Source organism: Tamandua tetradactyla, chromosome 10, assembly GCF_023851605.1.
Source record: "Tamandua tetradactyla isolate mTamTet1 chromosome 10, mTamTet1.pri, whole genome shotgun sequence".
Taxonomy (NCBI): Eukaryota; Metazoa; Chordata; class Mammalia; order Pilosa; family Myrmecophagidae; genus Tamandua; species Tamandua tetradactyla.
In genome coordinates, this window is record NC_135336.1 from 92,700,927 (window position 1) to 92,721,157 (window position 20,231).

General features: G+C 35.3%; 1 protein-coding gene across 3 annotated transcripts in view; it reads left to right on the forward strand.

Moving 5' to 3' along the window:
- The window catches only part of SYNJ1 (synaptojanin 1), a 116,062-nt gene that overhangs the window by 31,963 nt on the left and 63,868 nt on the right, over positions 1-20,231 (forward strand). For all 3 annotated transcript variants that reach the window (XM_077118846.1, XM_077118847.1, XM_077118849.1), the window contains exons 3-7: positions 9,383-9,469; positions 11,019-11,286; positions 13,430-13,655; positions 14,449-14,532; positions 19,438-19,499. In XM_077118846.1, the coding sequence (XP_076974961.1) occupies positions 9,383-9,469; positions 11,019-11,286; positions 13,430-13,655; positions 14,449-14,532; positions 19,438-19,499 (727 nt within the window). The remainder of the gene's footprint in view (positions 1-9,382; positions 9,470-11,018; positions 11,287-13,429; positions 13,656-14,448; positions 14,533-19,437; positions 19,500-20,231) is intronic.

Below are 20,231 nucleotides of genomic sequence, written 5' to 3' on the forward strand. Positions count from 1 at the left end.
GAAGGAAGCTAATCAGGGAATCATGCTACTCTGAAGGTGGTTGGTTCAGAGCTCAGGTGAAAGCCCTCTGCCCTTAGGTGGGAATCAACAGGGCCAGTTATAGGGGCCAGGGGGACAAGGACATTCCATTGAGTAAGAGAACATGAATACAGCAGAGGGGTCTCGTGATACAAGGGTAGGATTAATTATAGTTTGTGTGCATAGGGGAAGGATTATAGGTTGTTTTATTAGATAAGAGTAAATGATATAACATCACAAGGGCTTCAGGAAGAAGGTAGGGTATAGACTAACATCCTACTCAGAGAAGGGTCTGGGCTCTTACATATAGTGACCCGCTGTACATTTCTTCTTCCATGGAGAGGTCAGTGTAAACATTAACTGACCAGAATATGCAAGTGGTTGCACGCTTTCAAGTTTTACAAAGGTTTAGGGAATGGCTTGGCCCGTAGGTCCTCACAAAACCATTTCAAAGAGAGAAAAATGAGGTTCAGTATAAAGAACTTTTTTCTTTCTAATCTCTTTGATAGTAAGATGCTGACATGACACTCCATTATCCCCAAATACTTTATTATGTATTTTCTAGAACGATATTCTCCTGCATGATTACAATATAACTATCAAAAGATTATCAGTAATACATTACTGTATCTAATCCTCAGATGCCATTCAGGTGTCACCAGTTGCTCCAATATCTTTTATTCCAAATACATTTCAAAATCACACCTTTTATTTAATTTTCATGTCTCTTTAGTCTTCTTTAATCTGGAAAGTCTTCTCAGTCTTTGATGTTTATGACTTTAAAACTTTTGAAAATAAAGGCCATGCATTTTGTAGCAAGTTTCTTAATTTGGGTTTGTCTGATTGTCCCCATGCTTAGATTCAGATTATACATCTTTGTTGGGAATATAACAAAAGTGTTCTTTTCATTGCATTCTGTCAGGCGGCGCATAGTTTTTACTTGTCCCATTAATATTAGTGTTTACTTTTGTTGATTGGTTGAAGTGATATCTGTCAGGCATCTCCTTGCAGGCTCTTTTTTCCTTTATCATAAGTGTTTTGAATGAAAATAATTTGAGACTATATAAATATCCCATTCCTCATCAGACTTTTAATTTATGGGCTTATTCAGTGGATTATAATCCATTACTCTTGCTGTTTATTTTGATACTCAGATTCTCCCAAATTTCACCGGTAGAAGTCTCTTCAAGCTGGCTTCTGTTTTCTTGCAACATGTCTCCATTATTCTGACTTTTCTTACTTTGTGGCATAGGAGCATGTCCCAGACTCATATTTTCCTGTCCCTGCCCAGGAATCCGCCATTTCTCCAAAGAGAGTAGAAAATGGTATTTAGCCATCAGGATCTGTGCACTAGGCTCATTGCTGTTGGAGAGTTCCTGATCCTAGGCCCTCTCAATGGATAGAGCTAGGGTGTATATGTATAAGTATGTCGGTCTGTGTATATATAATTATACACACATTTTTAGATATGTTTCTGTATCCATCTGTCTGCTTAGCTACCCATTTCTCTTTCTATATTTCTCTCTTTTCCACATTTTTAATTCTTTGCTCTGACTGTGAGAAATCTGGCTACCATTAGCCTTGATCTCAGTATGCAACCAGGCTCCTGTTAGCATTCCACACTACATGGACATCCTCCTCACCCCATCAGGCACCAAAACTCTGTCCTGAGCTGCTCCTCTGTAGTTGCCCTCTCCATCATCTCAGGAGCCAGCATACCCTGATGGGCTTCCTCTAACATTCCCAGATGCATACCATCCTCCTCATCCCACTCAGACGTCTGTACCTCTAGCCTTATTGCCCCTGCCACCAAGTGGGTTGCCCTCTTTCCCACCCCACCCTCCACCTCCGGCTTCAGCCCAGTGAACAAGGGCTTTCCTTCTTACAGCATCTGGGCTCTGATACCCTATACTGAGGTTCCCTCCATCTCCCCCAAACTTTTAAAACCTTTGAAGCATATATGAAAGAGTAGGAAAACATTTATAATCCTCTACAGTCCTCTGGCTTATATATATATATATATAAACATGTATATATATAGGATGAAATCTATGGTGATTTGAAGCTGTGTATCCCAGAAAAACATGTTCTTAAACTTAATCCATTCCTATGAGTGTGAATTCATTATAATGATGAGTTTACTTCACTTAAGGTGTGGCTCACATTAATTATGGGCCTTAATCCTATTACTGAGTCCTTTATAAGCAGAATTAAGTTCTGGAAAGAGAGAAAGCCACAGGAAGCAAGAAGCTGTCAATGGAAACCAGTAAAGAAGTGAGTGGTCAGGAGAGGCTGCCATGTACATTTCTTTGTAACAGAAAAATCAAGGACCAAGAATCACTGGCAGCCAGCCCCAGAATGCCAGTCTTTGCGAAGAAAGCATCGTGTTAATAATGCCTTGATTTGAACTGTGGTATATACATACAATGGAATATTATACAGCTGTAAGGCAGAATAAAGTTATGAAGCATGTAACAACATGGATGGACCTTAAGGACATTATGCTGAGTGAGATTAGCCAGAAACAAAAGGACAAATACTATATGGTATCACTGATATGAACTGACATTAGTGAATAAACTTGGAGAATTTCATTGGTAACAGAGACCCATCAGAAGATAGAAATAGGGTAAGATAGTGGGTAATTGGAGCTGAAGGGATACAGATTGTGCAACAGGACTGAATGTAAAAACTCAGAAATGGACAACACAATACTACCTAACTGTAATACAATTATGTTAAAACACTGAATGAAGCTGAATGTGAGAATGATAGAGGGAGGAGGACTGGGGGCACAAATGAAATCAGAAAGAAAGATAGATGATAAAGACTGAGATGGTATAATCTAGGAATGCGTAGAGTGTATAATGATAGTGACTAAATGTACAAATTTTAAAAGTGTTTTTGCATGAGGAAGTCATTACTGCAGGGTGCTGAAAATAGATAGTAATTAATATTTAAAAATTTCAACCTATGTGTATGACTAAAGCAAAAAATGTTTATTTGGTACAAAATTTATATTTTGACTAGTGCATTCCCTAATATAATTTATGTAGACAGCTTAATTGAACACCGTAAGTACATGGATTCTTGAGTAGGACATGAGATTTTGTTGATTTGTCCAGAGTGATGCCCCAGTAAATTCCAGAGTGATTTGAACAGTGAATAAAAAAGTGTTTTGCAAAGTCCCCTCCGGGGAATGGTGAGAACGGGGAAAATTCAACTTCTCCAAGTTGAATTCTTGATATTCTCACAAGTAGTGTGGACAACCAAAGCTATAGGCTAAGCCCCCAGTCTTGAAGTTTGTTCATATGAAACTTAACCCCACAAAGGATAGGTCAAGCCTACTTAAAATTAGACCTAAGAGTCACCCCCAAGAGAACTTCTTTTGTTGCTCAGATGTGGCCTCTCTCTCTCCAGTCAACACAACAAGCAAAATCACCACCTCCCCCCCCCCGTCTACGTGGGACATGACTCCCAGAGGTGTGGACCCTCCTGGCAACATGGGACAGAAATCCTAGAATGAGCTGAGACTCAGCATCAAGGGATTGAGAAAAACCCTAGAATGAGCTGAGACTCAGCATCAAGGGATTGAGAAAACCTTCTCGACCAAAAAGGGGAAGAGTGAAATGAGACAAAGTGTCAATGGCTGAGAGATTCCAAACAGAGTCAAGAGGGTATCCTGTAGGCTATTCTTGCACATTAAGTAGATATCACCTTGTTATTCAAGATGTAATAGAGAGGCTGGAGGGAACTGCCTGAAAATGTAGAGCTGTGTTCCAGTAGCCATGTTTCTTGAAGATGATTGTATAATGATATAGCTTTCACAGTGTGACTGTGTGATTGTGAAAACCTTATATCTGATGCTCCTTTTATCTACCTTGTCAACAGACAAGTAGAACATGTGGAATAAAAATAAATAATAGGGGGAACAAATGTTAAAATAAATTTAGATTGAAATGCTAGTGATCAATGAAAGGGAGGGGTAAGGGGTGTGGTATGTATACATTTTTTTTCTGTTTTCTTTTTATTTCTTTTTCTGAATAGATGCAAATGTTCCAAGAAATGATCATGGTGATGAATATGCAACTATGTGAGATATTGTGAATTACTGATTATAAATATAGAACGGAATGATCAAAGTAGGACTGTTTGCGTTTATTTCATGTTTTTGGTATTTAAAAAAAAAATAATAATGCCTGGATTTGGACTTCTCCTAGCCTCAGAACCATGAGCCAATAAATTCTCATTGTTTAAGCCAACTCATTGCATGGTATTTGATTTAGAAAAGAAGAAAATAAAACAAAACTCTTTGCTTCCTTCTCTTTAATGAAAACAGAAGTGTCTAGAATTAATGGTACATATGGCTCTTAAATTGAATTCACTAATTCATTTGACTTCTATGTAGGGCTAGATACTGAACTTAGCCACTGGGAATGGGGCAGTGAACTAGAAAAAGACCCATCTCTCATAAAGCTACATCCTCTCAATCTGGCTATCTAACCTTAGACAAGGTAATAACAAATTACTGACCTCTCTAAGCCTGTTTTTCAAATGGAAATAGTAGAAATTTCTTCATAGGTTATTGTGAAAATTGAACAATGCCTGAAAAATACCTAGCTTTGTGTTAGTTATTGCCAGAATTGTCACAGAAACAATGTACATGTAGCTCAGCTAAAGTATTATTCATCATTCTAAAAATTATTAAAAATTGTTTTTTAAATGTTTTTCAGTATTTTGAGGGGAAACCAAAAAATGCTTGGTAGAGAAGACATCTCATCTACTCCCTGAATTATTTTTTGTTTCCTTTAGCTTACTTTTGTCTAAGAATGTGTACTTTAGTTTAAATTATGTTTATGTGTATGTATCTCATTTCCTGGGTCTCAGAATGTAATACAAATGTGTAAATAACTAAACAGCATGGCTTTTGTTAACATATTTGAATTAGGTGATAGTCTACTAGATTGGTCTGTTTTGTGTCTAAGAGATTGATATGATGTACATATATTTGGAGCTCCGTTAATGAGAAGATAAATATTGTGCATTGTTAGAAAAGACAACATGTTGCATGACGAATTATAAAACAACTTTTTTTTCCTGTTTTCTAAGGGAAGCTGCAGATTACTTAATACTAAAAATATGTTCTCTTTATCTCTTACTAGCTGCCAGTATTTTAGCAGAAGCGATGATTGCTGCTGAACTGATAAATTAGGAATTTCTATATTATTATATTAGTGATGGTATTTTAAATGCATGTAGCAAAATATATACTCAAGTAATTTTTCTCTGGAAGCCATGCTTTCATAACAAGTCTCTGTAACAGTTGCTTTTGAGTACATGTGGTATTCTTAACTTCCTACAAGTCAATGTTTAAGGGAAGGTAATCCTGATTTACTTTATACAATACATAAAATAATTTTACGTGATAATTTTTTTATATCTGAATCGTTTGTCATTGAATGTTAGGAATAGCTGTTCTGTAAAATACAGCATTATAATAGAAGCTCTAGGAATGCAGAATGAAAGACAAAACCCCATAGAATAGTGAAATCTTCCCCAATTCCCTAACCTCGTACTGGGTAGTATGATAAAGATAAAAACCCACACTTAAAGATAATGACGATCATATGAAACTTATCCCCACAAAGGATAGGCTAAGCCTACTTAAAATTAGACCTAAGAGTCACCCCCAGAGAACCTCTTTCGTTGCTCAGATGTGGACTCTCTCTCTCAGCCAACACGACAAGCAAACTCACTGCCCTCCCTCTCTCTACGTGGGACGTGATTCCCAGGGTGTAAACCTTCCTGGCAACGTGAAACAGAAATACTAGAATGAGCTGGGACTCAGTATCAAGGGATTGAGAAAACCTTCTCGAATAAAAGGGGAAAGAGAGAAATGAGACAAAATAAAGTGTCAATGGCTGAGAGATTTCAGAGTCGAGAGGTTATCCTGGAGGTTATTCTTATGCATTAAATAGATGTCACCTTTCTAGTTAAGTCTTAATGGAGAGGCTGGAGGGAAGTGCCTGAAAATGTAGAGCTGTGTTCCTGTAGCCATGTTTCTTAAAGATGATTGTATAATGATATAGCTTTCACAATGTGACTGTGTGATTGTGAAAACCTTGTGTCTGATGCTCCTTTTATCTACCTTATGGACAGATGAGTAGAACATATGGATTAAAAATAAATAAATAATAGGGGGAACAAATGTTAAAATAAGTGTAGTAGATTGAAATGCTAGTGATCAATGAAGGGGAGGGGTATGGGGTATGGTATGTATGAGTTTTCTTTTTGTTTCTTTTTCTGAATTGATGCAGATGTTCTAAGAAATGGTCATGTTGATGAATATACAGCTATGTGATGATATTGTGAGTTATTGATTATATATCAAGAATGGAATGATCATATGGTAAGAATGTTCCAAGTTTGTATGTTATGTTCAAAAAGTGAATTAATAAAAAAAATAAATAATGAACATTCTAGAGAATTGTGATAATATCAGCTAATTGCGTGATTAAGCCATTTGTCTTAACCTGTGCTGAGAACTAGCAGAGCACAACTTGTCTGAAGGCAAGAGTTGTATAACTGTAGGAAGAAGACTTGAGAGTAGATACTGTACAATGGCATTGTAGGGTGCAAGATTAAGATACAAAAATCTGTGTGTTTCTGTATACCTGCAATGAATAGTCCCAAATGGGAATTTAAAAAGCAATTCCATTTACAATAGCATCTAAAGAATAAAATGTTTGGTAATAAATTTAACCAAAGAAATAAAAGACTTGTACATTGAAACTGCAAAACACTGCTGAATTAAAGAAGACCTAAATAAGTAGTGAGATAGTCCATGTTCATAGATTGAAGAGAACATTGTTAACATATCAATACTAATCAAAGCAATTTACAGATTCAACATAATCCCATTAAAAATTTAAGCAACATTTTTTTTTCAGAAAAGGAAAAGCCAATTGTCAAATTCATATTGAATTTCAGGGGGCCCCAAATAGCCAAAATCATCTTGAAAGAAAAATAACAAAGTTGGAGGATTAACACTTCTTAAATTCAAAACTTCCTACACAATCACACAATAAAACAGTGTGGTATTGGCATAAAGATGGACAAATAGACCAATGGAATAGTATTATAGTTCATATCTAAACCCACTCTTCCATGGTCAACTGATTTTCATCTAGCATACCAAGACCAGTCAATGAGAAAGAAATAGTCTCTTCAACAGGTGCTAGGAAAACTGGATATCTACAGGCAAAAGAATGAAGTTGGATCCCTACCTCCACACGCTCATACAGCCTGAGTTTGAGAGATAAAACTTTAAAATTCTTAGAAGAAAATATAGGGAAAAGCTTCAGGACCTTGTATTAGGCAATGGATTCTTAGATATGACACCAAAAGCATGATTAAAAAAAGAAAAATGAGATCAGTTGTGCTTCATCAAAATTAAAAACTTTTGTAGAACAAAGGACATTATAAAAAAAAAATGAAAAGACAAACTATAGAATGGGAGAAAATCTCTGGAAACCATATAGCTGATATAGGTTTAATATCTAGAATATATTAAAAATAACTGCTAAGAGCAATTACAACTCAGCCACAAAAAGACTACTCAATTAAAAATTGGACAAAGTCTTTCAACAGATATTTCTCCAAAGGAGATACACAAATATCTGATAACCATATGAAAAGATGGGTAATATCATTACCTATTAAAGAAATGCAAATCAAAACTACAATCACATACTACTTCACACTCACTAGGATGGCTGTTATTTAAAAACTGGAAAATAACAAGTGTTGGCAAGGATGCTGGTGGGAATGTAAATTTTTTTAAAAAGGTGAAACATACAAGGAAGGTGAGATGGTCTGTAAAGGCATGGCGAAGAGCTTCAAGGTAAAGGAAATGGTCTCTAATGCAAAGTGCAAAAGCAATATATTGAGAAGATAGCACTTTTGTTGGTAACGAAGATTGACAGGAAATGGGAGAGGTCTTGAGGATTTGCTTACCTGACATTTATAATATAGAATATTGAAATGTTTCCAAAATGTATTATAATTCTGTAGTGTAGTTAAATGAGCAAAGGGAAAATGAGGATAAGTATAAGAGTGAAGAGGTAATTAAGGAGTGAACCAGAGCCAAAAAGTAGGTGGGAGATGTGACGTGGAGAATGGGAAAAGGACAACAGTGGGAAAGGCAGGAAACCGGGGAGGGAAAAGAAGGAAGGAGAGGAAGGATCATACCCTTCTGGATTATAGACTTTAGAGTGTCGTTATTTTTTATTGTCCTTTGAAATACTAGCTGTGGGTTATATTTCTTTGAGTCTTCATTAAATTTTTAAAAAGCATTATTTTCTAAGTACTAGGAAGAAGTTTTGGGGACTTTTTTTTCCCTCCTCAATAGAACAACTACAGCAGTGTGTCACGGGGAAATTTTTCTTCTCTAGGCTATATTCATTAACAAGTGAACATTATAACAGAAGAAATAAGTCAAGCCAAATAGCCATTTCTGAAGTTTTCCCCATTCCTATACTAAACAGCGTAGTTAAGTTTTGCCATTAGCTTTCATTGTTTAAAGTTTTTGTCAGACTTCTGTGTGACAGGCACTATTCTAAGTATTAGGGATAAGAGGATAAATATGGCACAGTTCCTGCCTTCGAGGAACACAATGGAAAGTAAAGGTGATAAGTGTATTTTAAATGTTTTGGCCACCTAAAGAGGGAACTGTGTTAAGGGAGAGTTGGAAAAGTAAAGACGTTTCTAAAATAAAGTGACTGTGTACCTATTTTTTCTAAGGTAAGTAGAATTTTGCCAAGAGGCAAAGGTAAGGTAGAGAAGACTTCCAGGCAGAAGGCTAGTGTGTGCAAGGCACAGAAATGGAAAAGAGCGCCTTTGGGCAATGGCGCATAGGAGCAGGGAGTAGGAGGGAGAGGAGAATAATAAAAACTCAAACAGAAGGGGTATGTTGGACCAGATTCTGAGAGATTTTTTGCTTGTTTAAGAAGTTAGGTGTTTTTAACCTATAGGGGATCATAAAGCAGTATGGTCCTGGTTTAAGAGTAGGCAGTCAGAGCAGTAGAACAAAGAAGAAACCCCCCAAACAGCCCCAAGTACATATGACTGTTATTAAAAGTAGTATTTCAGATCAGTGGGGAAAAGGATGGGATTAATTAAATTTTGGTGCTAGAAGAATTTAACTCTTCGGGAAGAACAGTTTACTTATTAGTTTGAGAAAATTTGTTATATAGTACATATATATTAACATCAGACGTAGAAAATTTTAATTGAACCTCTGACTTGATTTCTAAGAAACTGATGTTTCAGGTCATTTTTCTAAATCTAAAGCTTTTTCTTGTAGCATCTGCAGAAAAAGAGGCAATCAAAGGTACATACTCCAAAGTGATGGATGCATATGGACTCTTGGGTGTTTTACGACTAAATCTTGGTAAGTTTTTTTCTTCTATATGATTCATCCATTTTTAATTTCTATTTTTATAGTTCTAAGGATTTGAGAGAGACTCCCTATATATCATTTTCAAACTCCAAATTTGACTACACATGTGGAAATGTCTTTTAAACCTTAATTAAGCTAATACTGTGATAATGTTTACTGCCCAGAAAGGCATGCTACGTGCCCAAGCTCATGTGATTTTAAGTTCTAGAAGCAGTGTTTTATTTTAACACTTTAAGGGGTTGATATTGGTTGTCAAAAGAGAAAATCAGGTATTCTACTTTTTTTTTTGCTTCAGTGCATTTAGGAAAGGTGCCTTAGTGGAACCACACTTGTTTCCCTGGTTAAAAGGACCTTATTTTAGATTCAGAAGATTGCAGTTTGAGCCTCTCTCTATCACTTAATGTCACCTTGTGATTATCAACTGGATTACCTAAAACATGATAACTCAAAGTGTAATTATGGCTCAAAGTGTAGCCCAAGGACTAGTACCAGTCAGGTGAACTCTTTGTTATAGTGGATGATGAGATAAGGAACTTGGGCCATTAAGTAAATCAGTGTAAACTCCCTCATGGAGAAAGTCTTACTATATATATATATAAAGGGTCATCTAAACCAGAGGGTGAATGGACTTAGTGATGTAGTTGATTTCCATTCTGTTGCAAGCCCTTTTCTCATTGTGGACTGGTAACAGTTCACAGACCTCGTTTTGGGTAGTGCTGGTTTATAAAATGGAGATTTTCCATTTACAACTAATCTATCACATGTGAAGCAGTGTACCTGGGGCCTTTACTAATATTGTCTTGGATATTCCTCACAGTCCAATGAGATATTTGTTTTAATCCCTTTTTATGAGAGATGATAGCTCAGGTTGGTTAAGTTAGCATATCCAAGCTGATACAGACAGTAGGTAATGGAGTCAAAATTCAGGGCCACTTTTGCTTACCTGAACGCCCATGTTCAGAGTACACCGCTGCTGTCTTCCAACTGCAGACTGATTTCACAGGATTTTTGTCACGATTAGATGCAAAAATCTCTACAGAATTTTTTGTAAGCCAAACTGATTTATAAATATTATAAAAGATAAAAAACATAAATAGTTGTGATCAGGGACTTTTCACCGATATATCAGCAGCTCACATTTATATACCAGTTTTTCAGCTGTACTATTTACAAAGAACTTTCACTTTCACTGACTCTTCTGAACTTCCTAACAATCAACAAAGGGAAGATAGAGAAGATACCACATAATTTCATTTGATAAATTTTACATAGCTTCAGATTAAATAGATCAGTTTTCCTACATGAGAGTTTACTGTGAATGTTTAAATGCTTTATTATACTGAGTATATTTAAACAAGAATTTTTCCAGTTTTTGCCAAATCTGGTTGTGAAATTTAAGCATAAATATGTCTGTGATAAATTTAAAATAATCATCATGTCATTTAAAAGATGGCGACATGAAAAGAAACTTGGAAGAAACTTTGAATAGTTTGAAAAATATTGGGATTCTTCCTCCAATTAAATCTTTGTTTTTTTGCAGGTGATACTATGTTACATTATATGGTCCTGGTCACTGGATGTATGTCTGTTGGGAAAATTCAGGAATCTGAAGTTTTCCGTGTCACTTCCACTGAGTTTATATCACTACGAGTTGATTCTTCAGATGAGGATCGCATTTCAGAAGTGCGAAAAGTTTTGAATTCAGGAAACTTCTATTTTGCATGGTCTGCATCTGGAATCAGTTTAGATCTGAGTCTTAATGCTCATCGTAGCATGCAGGAGCACACCACCGATAATAGATTTTTCTGGTGAGACGTGATTTTTTCTTTTCTCCCTTTGTGATTATGGACTGTGCAAATGCATAGTAATTTTGGACATACCATGTTAAACAGCTGCTATTTCCAAAGATAACAAGAGCTGGGCATTACTGGTTGAGAATACCACTCCTTCCCTTCTTGCCCCAAAATCCTCAGTAGAACATGGCAGGCAGCCCCTGCCAGTTTATTGGAGTTAGCATGTGACATGAAACCTATATGATCTCCCTGAGCTAGACTAACCTTTCAGTTCAGAAATTTGAGAAATTTATTTTAAATTTAGAAGTTTGTTCAGTTGTAGTAAAATTGTGATATTCATGTTTTGACATTTAGTCTCTAGCAGAATTGCCTTTCTAAGAACAGTATTCTCCCTGCCTCTCTTTTTAAATTTTAAGGTTTTAAGTAGATGATTTTTATTCAAGAACAACTAACTATGAAGAAGTAGTATACTGGGATACAGTCCAGTACTAAAATCAAATAAAACTTATGGAGGTAACTGTGATATATTTCATAATAATGCATAAAGAGCTGTAGTATAAGTAGGCACAAACGGTAAACAGAATGCTTGTGACTGTAATTAGTTTTGCTTTATTTTAACCAGACCAAATTTCTAGTATAGTGGTTCTTTTGTCTGCACCTGACATCAGTGTTGACGTTTTCTGCTTAATACCCTGAGCAAATTATATTTCGTTACCCTTAAGTGTATTTTAAGACCAAAGTCCAAGACTTTCTGTTTGCAACCTCCTTTAGTAACTCATTTTCAAGATTCTCCCTCTTTCCTTTACACTTTTATTATCTATCTGTACTGTCCTGGAGTAGCACGTTCAGACCTGGCCCATTTGTCCCTGGGTGTCAGAGGGCTCAAAGTCAACAACTTTAGAATATAAACTAATTATAGAGCAACAGCTTGATCACCTTATAGCTTGCATGGAAGTGTCTTGGCCCAGAGTAGTGACGCTGGGAGAAGGGAGGACATTATGAAAAACAGGCTTCAGAGCACTGTTTCAGGGGCTTAGAGTCTAGGAATGCAGAAGGGAAAGAGGAAAAGCATGAAGTGGTCGATAGGCAGAAGAGTGGATATAAAGAAGCTAGTGGTGATGGAATGCTGCTCTTTTGTTTAGCCTTCAGAATTAGGCTTCAGAACAGTTAAAACTGGTCCACTTTTTCTGGTGAAAGCCATTGAAGTTTGTTGAAAAAGGTGAACATGCTACAGCTCTGAATAGAGTAGCAGTCTTTACTTTTTCCTTCCTTCCCCATTCCTACCCCAGATTCCTTAGATTGAGAGATAAAGGCTTTACTGCCACAATTAAAAGTACAAGCAATTGCAGTTACATTTGCTAGGTTTAATTAGTAGCAATAATTCATTTATCTTTTCTTTAAATAAGGATGAGATGGGGCAAATTTAGATCAGAGAAAGCTTGAGAAGGTTTATCTAGGAGGAGACAGGTCAGCAAAGAAGAGGCTAACACACCCAAGGTGAATTTGTATGTCTCTGTTGGAACCTTAGTCCTCCACAGGATCCATATGGAAGGAAGCTCCAGAAATAGCTTCTAAGCAAGCTACCGCTCAGGAAAGTACATTATGCAGGAATACTCTTTATTTGATATTTTCAGATGACAAGGTGCCTTTCAATATTTTCTATAATATTGAAAAAGTTTGGGAGCTAGGCCTCATCTGTGACCTAGAATGCTGAAAGTATTTGGAGTGATGAAAAACTCTAAGGCTGTGCTAGTCATTACTAGGGTAGTGACTCACCATATGTGGAGCCATATAAAAGTTAGGCCTTAAAAGGAGAGCTTTATAAAGTGGGGTGGGGATGTGTATATGAAATCCTTTCTGAAGCAAGTTAGGTTATAAATTTGTTATATTTAAGGACATAACAGAAATGGGGCACAGATTCTCAAAACACAAAACCAAAATGCAAAATGTTTCTCTTTTGTGGACCACTGATCACATGTCCCAGGATCTCATTTTATATCACTGTCTCATCCCTAGCATGTAAATGTATGAGTGGATTTACTTTTGGTGCCTTTTAATTTCATAATATTAAATTAATGTTCCAGAAGCACCATTTAAAAATTGATACTTTGTTATTTAGTACTCAAGAAACTAACAGAGTTAATTCTTTTTCTGTTAGGAATCAGTCTTTGCACTTGCATCTCAAGCACTATGGTGTGAATTGTGATGACTGGTTATTACGCCTCATGTGTGGAGGAGTAGAAATCAGGACAATTTATGCCGCTCATAAACAGGCAAAGGCTTGCCTCATTTCAAGACTGAGTTGTGAACGAGCTGGGACCAGGTTTAATGTCCGGGGAACAAATGATGATGGGCATGTCGCTAATTTTGTAGAAACAGAACAGGTATAGTATTTTGTGTTGTACTATATGACAGCCACAGAAAATAAGAGAACGGATTTTTATTTGACTCAGAACTCATTTTGACATTTGTAATGTCATTTTATGATTGTTCTTGGCTACTTATTGGCCTTAAGAAAGGCTTTCCCCTAGAACAAACTTATTTATCTGGCTTTTCAAATAAAATTAAATGGCAGGATATTCAGGAATCAATATGGCATAGTCAGTGCCTTATGTTTTGGTATTGGATTAAGAATCCTTAATTATTGAACTGGACAACTTAAGAAAGGGTTTTTCTTTATTTTTTTTGAAACTCAACTTTGGAATTTTTGTGAGATTCAAACCCGTGTTCTAAGTGGTATGTATGTATGCCATCTAAACTTATAAATTAAGACATTTTTGGTTATGAAACTATATAATTATAAATTCAGACTTATACTTTTATGATTTTTGAGAGCCACCACACTCCCCTCCCCTCAGCTTAACTCAGTTCTCTAGATTAGTTTTTGAAAAATATAAGAAGCTAAAGAAAAAAATGAAATGAAATATAAAAGGATATGTTTAGAATATTTAAGTTTAAGAGGAATTTCTTTTAAAAATTTGTGTTTCTTATGCTTTTGTTTACTATATATGGAAGAGCTATCACCAACAGAAAAAATCAGTAAACTTTTCAGTGGCCTGTTTTGGATATTTTGATGAAGGCAATTTGTGTATGAGATTGGTAAAATAACTAGTGGGCAACAGATTTTAGTAAATTTGTTCTTTTTTGGGGGGTATTATATATATTATTTTTCTTTAGGTTGTATACTTAGATGACTCTGTTTCTTCCTTCATACAAATCCGGGGATCTGTTCCACTATTCTGGGAGCAACCAGGTCTGCAAGTATGTGCTTGACTTTCAGTTTTCATTTTATTTTTTTCTTGAAAAATTTCCGTATTTTCTAAACTTTCAGGATAGTTCTTTGGATAGTTCTATTATCCCATCTAATATTAGCTAGATTCTCTCAGTATAGAATTGTCTTAGGTATTTCTTCCTTTAATATTCTTTCAAATGTCCATGGAAATTCAGTTGCTGTATTTGATTTAACATTAAAGTTTTGATATATTTTTATAGCATATTTATTTTCAGAGTGTTTTCATATTTATTATTCATTATCTTAGTATGTGACAATTTAGCGTCTTTAGGTAGAAGAATATAGTAATTAAAGACTATTGAACCATGCTTCTCACTTTAAGTCCTTGCTCTGTCACTGCTAGCTGATCTTGGGTAAGTGATTTAAAGTTCTCTGTGTCTGTTTCCTTATCTGTAAAATGGGAATGATAATAATAGCAATAGTACCTACTTTTTAGGGATATTGTAAGGATTAAACAAAAAGCACTTAGAATAGTGCCTGGCACACAGAGTGAGCTCCATGTAAGGGTTAGCTCTTGCTGTTGTTATCAATAATATATCTTCTGCAGAAATTTTCTTTGTAATTTATGGTGACCTGTCATCTTTAACAGGTTTTCTGACTTTCTTTCTGATATTCTTTTAATTTTCTTACTTTCCTTTATTAATATAAATGCCTAATATTTAAACATTTTAAGCCATTTTTTTAAGCCCTTTTTTCATGTAAGGTCATAATATTGGATTGCCCATAATTATGTGGTTTTGCATTTTATTTTTATCCAAATATTTTTATTCAAATATAATTATTCAAATATATTCAGTTTCTAAAGTGTTGGTAAATTCATTTTAAGCTTCTAAGTATGTATAGTGTAATAAATTTTGTGCTTCAGCTTATAGAATTGAGAAAATGGACAGAAAAAAATCTTGTCTCCTTTTAGTTCACAACTGTATTATTGTTTCATTCTAGAGTGGCTGCTGGTGAGAGAAATTTCAGGCCATTATTTTTTATTATACTGATTTAGTAATACAGTTTCTTCAAGACAGACCAAGAATTAATAAGGATTAACACTACTGCTTTGCTAAGGTTCTTGAGTTATTGTCAAGACCGGTTTGTCTTCTTTAGGTTTTATCATTGGCATGTAGAAGTACCTTAAAGAGATAAATCTCTCCCCAAATCTCTCTTGAAAAAGAATCCCAGCCCTAGCCCACTTATTCTAAACTATCATGATAAGAGAAGGGCTTAGGAAATATTTACCTTGAGAACATTCCAAAAGCCTTGCTTTGATGCAAGATGTATGCTTTTATGTTAGGTATAGATTAGTATAAGGGATTCTAATAGCCTATTTATGGACCCTCTGTTGTACTGCTTCTGGTTATTTTATTAAGAAGCTCAAAAATATAGTTTTGCTTATTCAATAACAGATCCTAAGTAGCTACCTTGAGGGGTCCTCTTTGGGTGGGACTCCCTTCCTACTTCCTTTCGTTGTACAGTAGATGGCCTATACAAATAATCTATCTGGCTAATGTCATGCTATTGTGGGCTACAAACTACAGATTTTTAAATCATGTATTTCTTCATGGAGATAGTAATTTTTGAGCTATTAAGACAGTTCAGCAATTCCGTTAAAGTGTCACTGATTTGACGTTATTGTTGTCTTGAATTAGGGAGAAGATTGGGTCAGTCAGTGGTTTTCTCACTTACTTAGCATAGTAGTTTTTAAAGCCAGCCTTCTTTGATTAGGAATTGATTAATTTCATGAGTATCTTATTTACTCCAAAACATTTTCCCCTCCATTCTAAAAAAGTAGGTAATAGTAGAATGCAAAAATATAATTGATTTTTTTAAAAAAAGACTAAAAATAGATTATTGATTTATAAAACCAAAAATACTAAGTCGTAAGTTTATTTTTTTCGCAGAAGGCAAACAAGGAGTTTTGAATTGCATGGTTGTAAATGGTTATCAGGAGTCCTGTGTGTTCTCGGGAGTAGAATTTATTTTAGGGGATCCTTGAATTAATGTTGCCTAGTGAGATGTCCCAATTTAGAAGTCACAGGTCTTAGGCAGTTGTCCTTCGGCTTGTCCCTTATCTTCCATGTTTGATTCCTTTCTGAGTTTTTTTAATTGAAAGAATTGCCTGGAGTGATTTTTTTTTTTTTTTTTTTTTTTTTTTTGCATGGGCCGGCACTGGGAAACAAACCCAGGTTTCCGGCATGGCAGGCAGAGTGATTTTTTAAAATGCAAATTCCTAGTCTCAACTTCAGATAACTGAAAAATAATTTCTTGGAATGGGGCCAGGAATCTGCATTTTTAATCAAGTTCCTTTCCTCTCAAATTTGAGAGGAAATTTCTGTTTTACAGGCTCCTACTCTGATGACCTTCAAACATACCCAGACCGGTTTGCTCCAGCAGCTGGTCCTGAACAAGCAGACAGCCTCAGCATTCTCCTGGGCACTGCAACTATCCCCTTTCTTTGTATTCCCACTGCAGTCAGCCCAGTGAAGATCTTTATAATTTCTTCTTGCCTGGAAGACTCTCACGGTTTTTTAAATGGTTTCTTCCCTCTAGGCTCTGCTTCCCTGTAACTATATCAGAGTTCTTGCCACTCTCAATATATCATGGTCACCAGATCTACTAGGCATCCATAGCATGCTGATCTGGCTTACTCACCTGTCAAAATTCATGTTTTCTTATTTTCTAATGGGATCCCTATACTCCCCAGATTGTTTTTTGACTTGCCAAAACCAAATTAGAGCACATGGAATGGATTCTAATCACTTTTCCACACTGATCTCTTCATTAAATATTTGAACTCTTCTAATATATGTTATTCTTTAGTAGGTACTGTGAGAATTAAAGGCTATATCAATGCTTCACAGAGAATTTGTGATATTTTGGGGGAGTTAGTACTTTTAGGGAAAAGTTAAATATCAATCTGAGTTCGTTTGAGACATAAGAGTTATCAAGGTGCTACACAGGTAAGAATGATATTTTAAGTGCTGGCAACTCATTTTACCTAGGATTTTCTTTCTCTGAAGTTCCTTGATACTAATAAGTTATAGTATTACTTTGACATATTATTACACTAGATTATATTACTACATTCCATTATAGCTTGTATTATGAGTCTTAAAAGCTGGTAGTATCATAAGTTCTTTGCCAAGTGTAGTGCTGAACAATCAAATTTTGGTTGAATTTCTGTCTCAGAAGTATGTGAACAGGAAGCAATAATACTGATAGAAAATGGTGTTTCCTGCCAACCAATTAACTTTTTAAAAAAATGATTCAACCTCTTTTTTTTTAATTAAGTACATTTATGGTTAAAGCCTTAAACTTCCTGGAGTACTACTTTAATCACAAATAATTCAATAATACTTTTATTATAGATTTTTTTTTTCAGTGAGATGATACTTCATCTAGTCTAATATATTGCTGTAAGAGTCACAGTGTATAGCTAGGTGTGTGTGTGTGTTGGGGACAGGGTGATAGGAAGCTACCACTGGCATTTGCTGAAAAACATCGTATTGTTCACCTCATTGACTTTTGCAGTACTCTGCAAGATAAAAACAAATGCAGTACTTTCTACTTTTATAGAGTTACAGGCCATTAACCTGAAATTACACCAAAGAAAAAGTATAAACTTCTGAGTTTTCTGTAGTCTAAAATGCCCAATGTCCTGGAATGGACATATTTCAAATTTTAAAATTTTATGAAGGATATTAAAATAATACGAAATGAAATTGAATATAGATGTGATATTCATTAAGATAATTTCTTATTAAAAAAGAGAAAAACATTAAAAAGAAAATTCACTGATTATAACAGCTGCCATAGTTTGTCTCACTTATTAGCACAGCAAGCGAGAAAGTCAGAGGAGTGATCATAATGTTAATTCCATTATGGGAATAGGTGAGCATATTAAACTTACTTTCTGATTTTATTTGTCCAACTACATTCCTGATTTGTTCACCCTCCTCCCACATCACCTTTAAAGTCTTTTTTCCACAGGTTAGCAAGAATGAATTCTGGGGAACTTTGATCCCAAAGTCTCAGAGAGAAATGTTTAAAAGTATAGTTCCAGGAAATAATCTGGTTTCACCTTTATATTTCTTCTCTGCAACTGTTAGAACTTTCTCAGTTCTGCCTCATCTCTGTCACTCTCCTCCGTGAGAAAAGAAAAACTATAACAAAATACCATGGGAGATATTTTTCATCTTGTTTATTCTCTGAGCCCCAGTTTTTTTGCTCTGAAAAATGTGCTTTTCATATAGTTGTATGGCAGGTAGGTTAACTTAGAAAGTCTGTTTTTCCAGGAAGGAATGATATTTTTTAATTTGTTGGAGCTTTCAGCAAGGGGGAGGTGAATAGAATTTTTTTTTTCATAGCAAAGAAAAAAATGCATAGACTGTGCTCTTGGAGGCAGCTTGGAAGACTAAGAAGGATATGAATCTAGTCAGGAGACCTAAATTATTTTCTGAATCTTTTTTGAAATTAGTTATGTTGACCTCAGAGAGGAATTTTTTTCACCTCTTGGTATTTTTTTTTTTATTATTGCTCAAGTAGTGATTTATCTATTAACTTACACTTGGCATGAGGTTTCAGTGTGAAGCAAGGGCAAGTATGTGAAAACACTCGAAAAATATGTTTCATAAATAAAAAGTTCTATTAATTTACAAGTATTTCATATGGTATAACTTCCTATTCTTTTTTATGAGGTCTTTGAAAAAGTACAAGGAAGAGAAAAAGTCCAGAACTTGTTTTTTAAACAGGTGTCATGAGCAAAAATCAGTTATTTGATTTACTGTGTGCTAAGAAAATGACTTGTTATATATTTAAGCAATGATATTACTTTTGTCTCTACATGTTTGTTTTTCTCATGACTAAATGTATTCTTGTCCAAGGTGGGATCCCACCGTGTTCGTATGTCAAGAGGATTTGAAGCTAATGCACCAGCTTTTGACAGGTGATGTGCATTATTTTTTTATAGTACTGTAAGTTTTGACATAGTTAAGCAGTGAGATTAGTTATAATGAAATATACTGATTCATTACAGCATTTTTTGCTATAGGTAAAGTTCCCTCTAACTAAAAAACAGTGACATCCATTGGCATGACTTTTAGGGTGGTTGCACTGGATGTGTGGGTCTTCTTGGCTTTAAGACTTCCTATGGGGGGGTGCAGCCTAATATGGTAGCCACTATTGAGCCACTCTGCAGCTATTGAGCACTTGAAGAGCAAATTAAGATGTGCTCTAAGTATATAAAATGCACACTGGTTTCTAAGATTTTGTCCAAGAAAAAGAATATAAAATATCTCATGAATATTTGTTTTATATTGATTATATGCCAAGATGATATTTTAAATATATTAGGTTAAATAAAATGTGCTTAAATGAATTTCATCTATTTCTTTTTACTTCTTTAAATGTACCTTCTAGAAAATTTAAAATACTTATGTGGCTCATGTTATATTTTCTTTGGTCAACATTGCCCTATACCCTTTGGAATAGTTGGGAGCTAAAGAGAAAGAAAAAAAAACCTATTTGGGGCTCTCTTTGCTTAAGGCTAGAGCAATTCAGGAGGTCCCTCTGAATGCCTGCTGAGTGTATGATGTCCTCATATTTGAGGTGCAGTCCTGCACCCTCTGTCCTTGCTGTCTTCCCCGTCAGGCCAGATGGCCTGTGTTCTCTCTGCTAG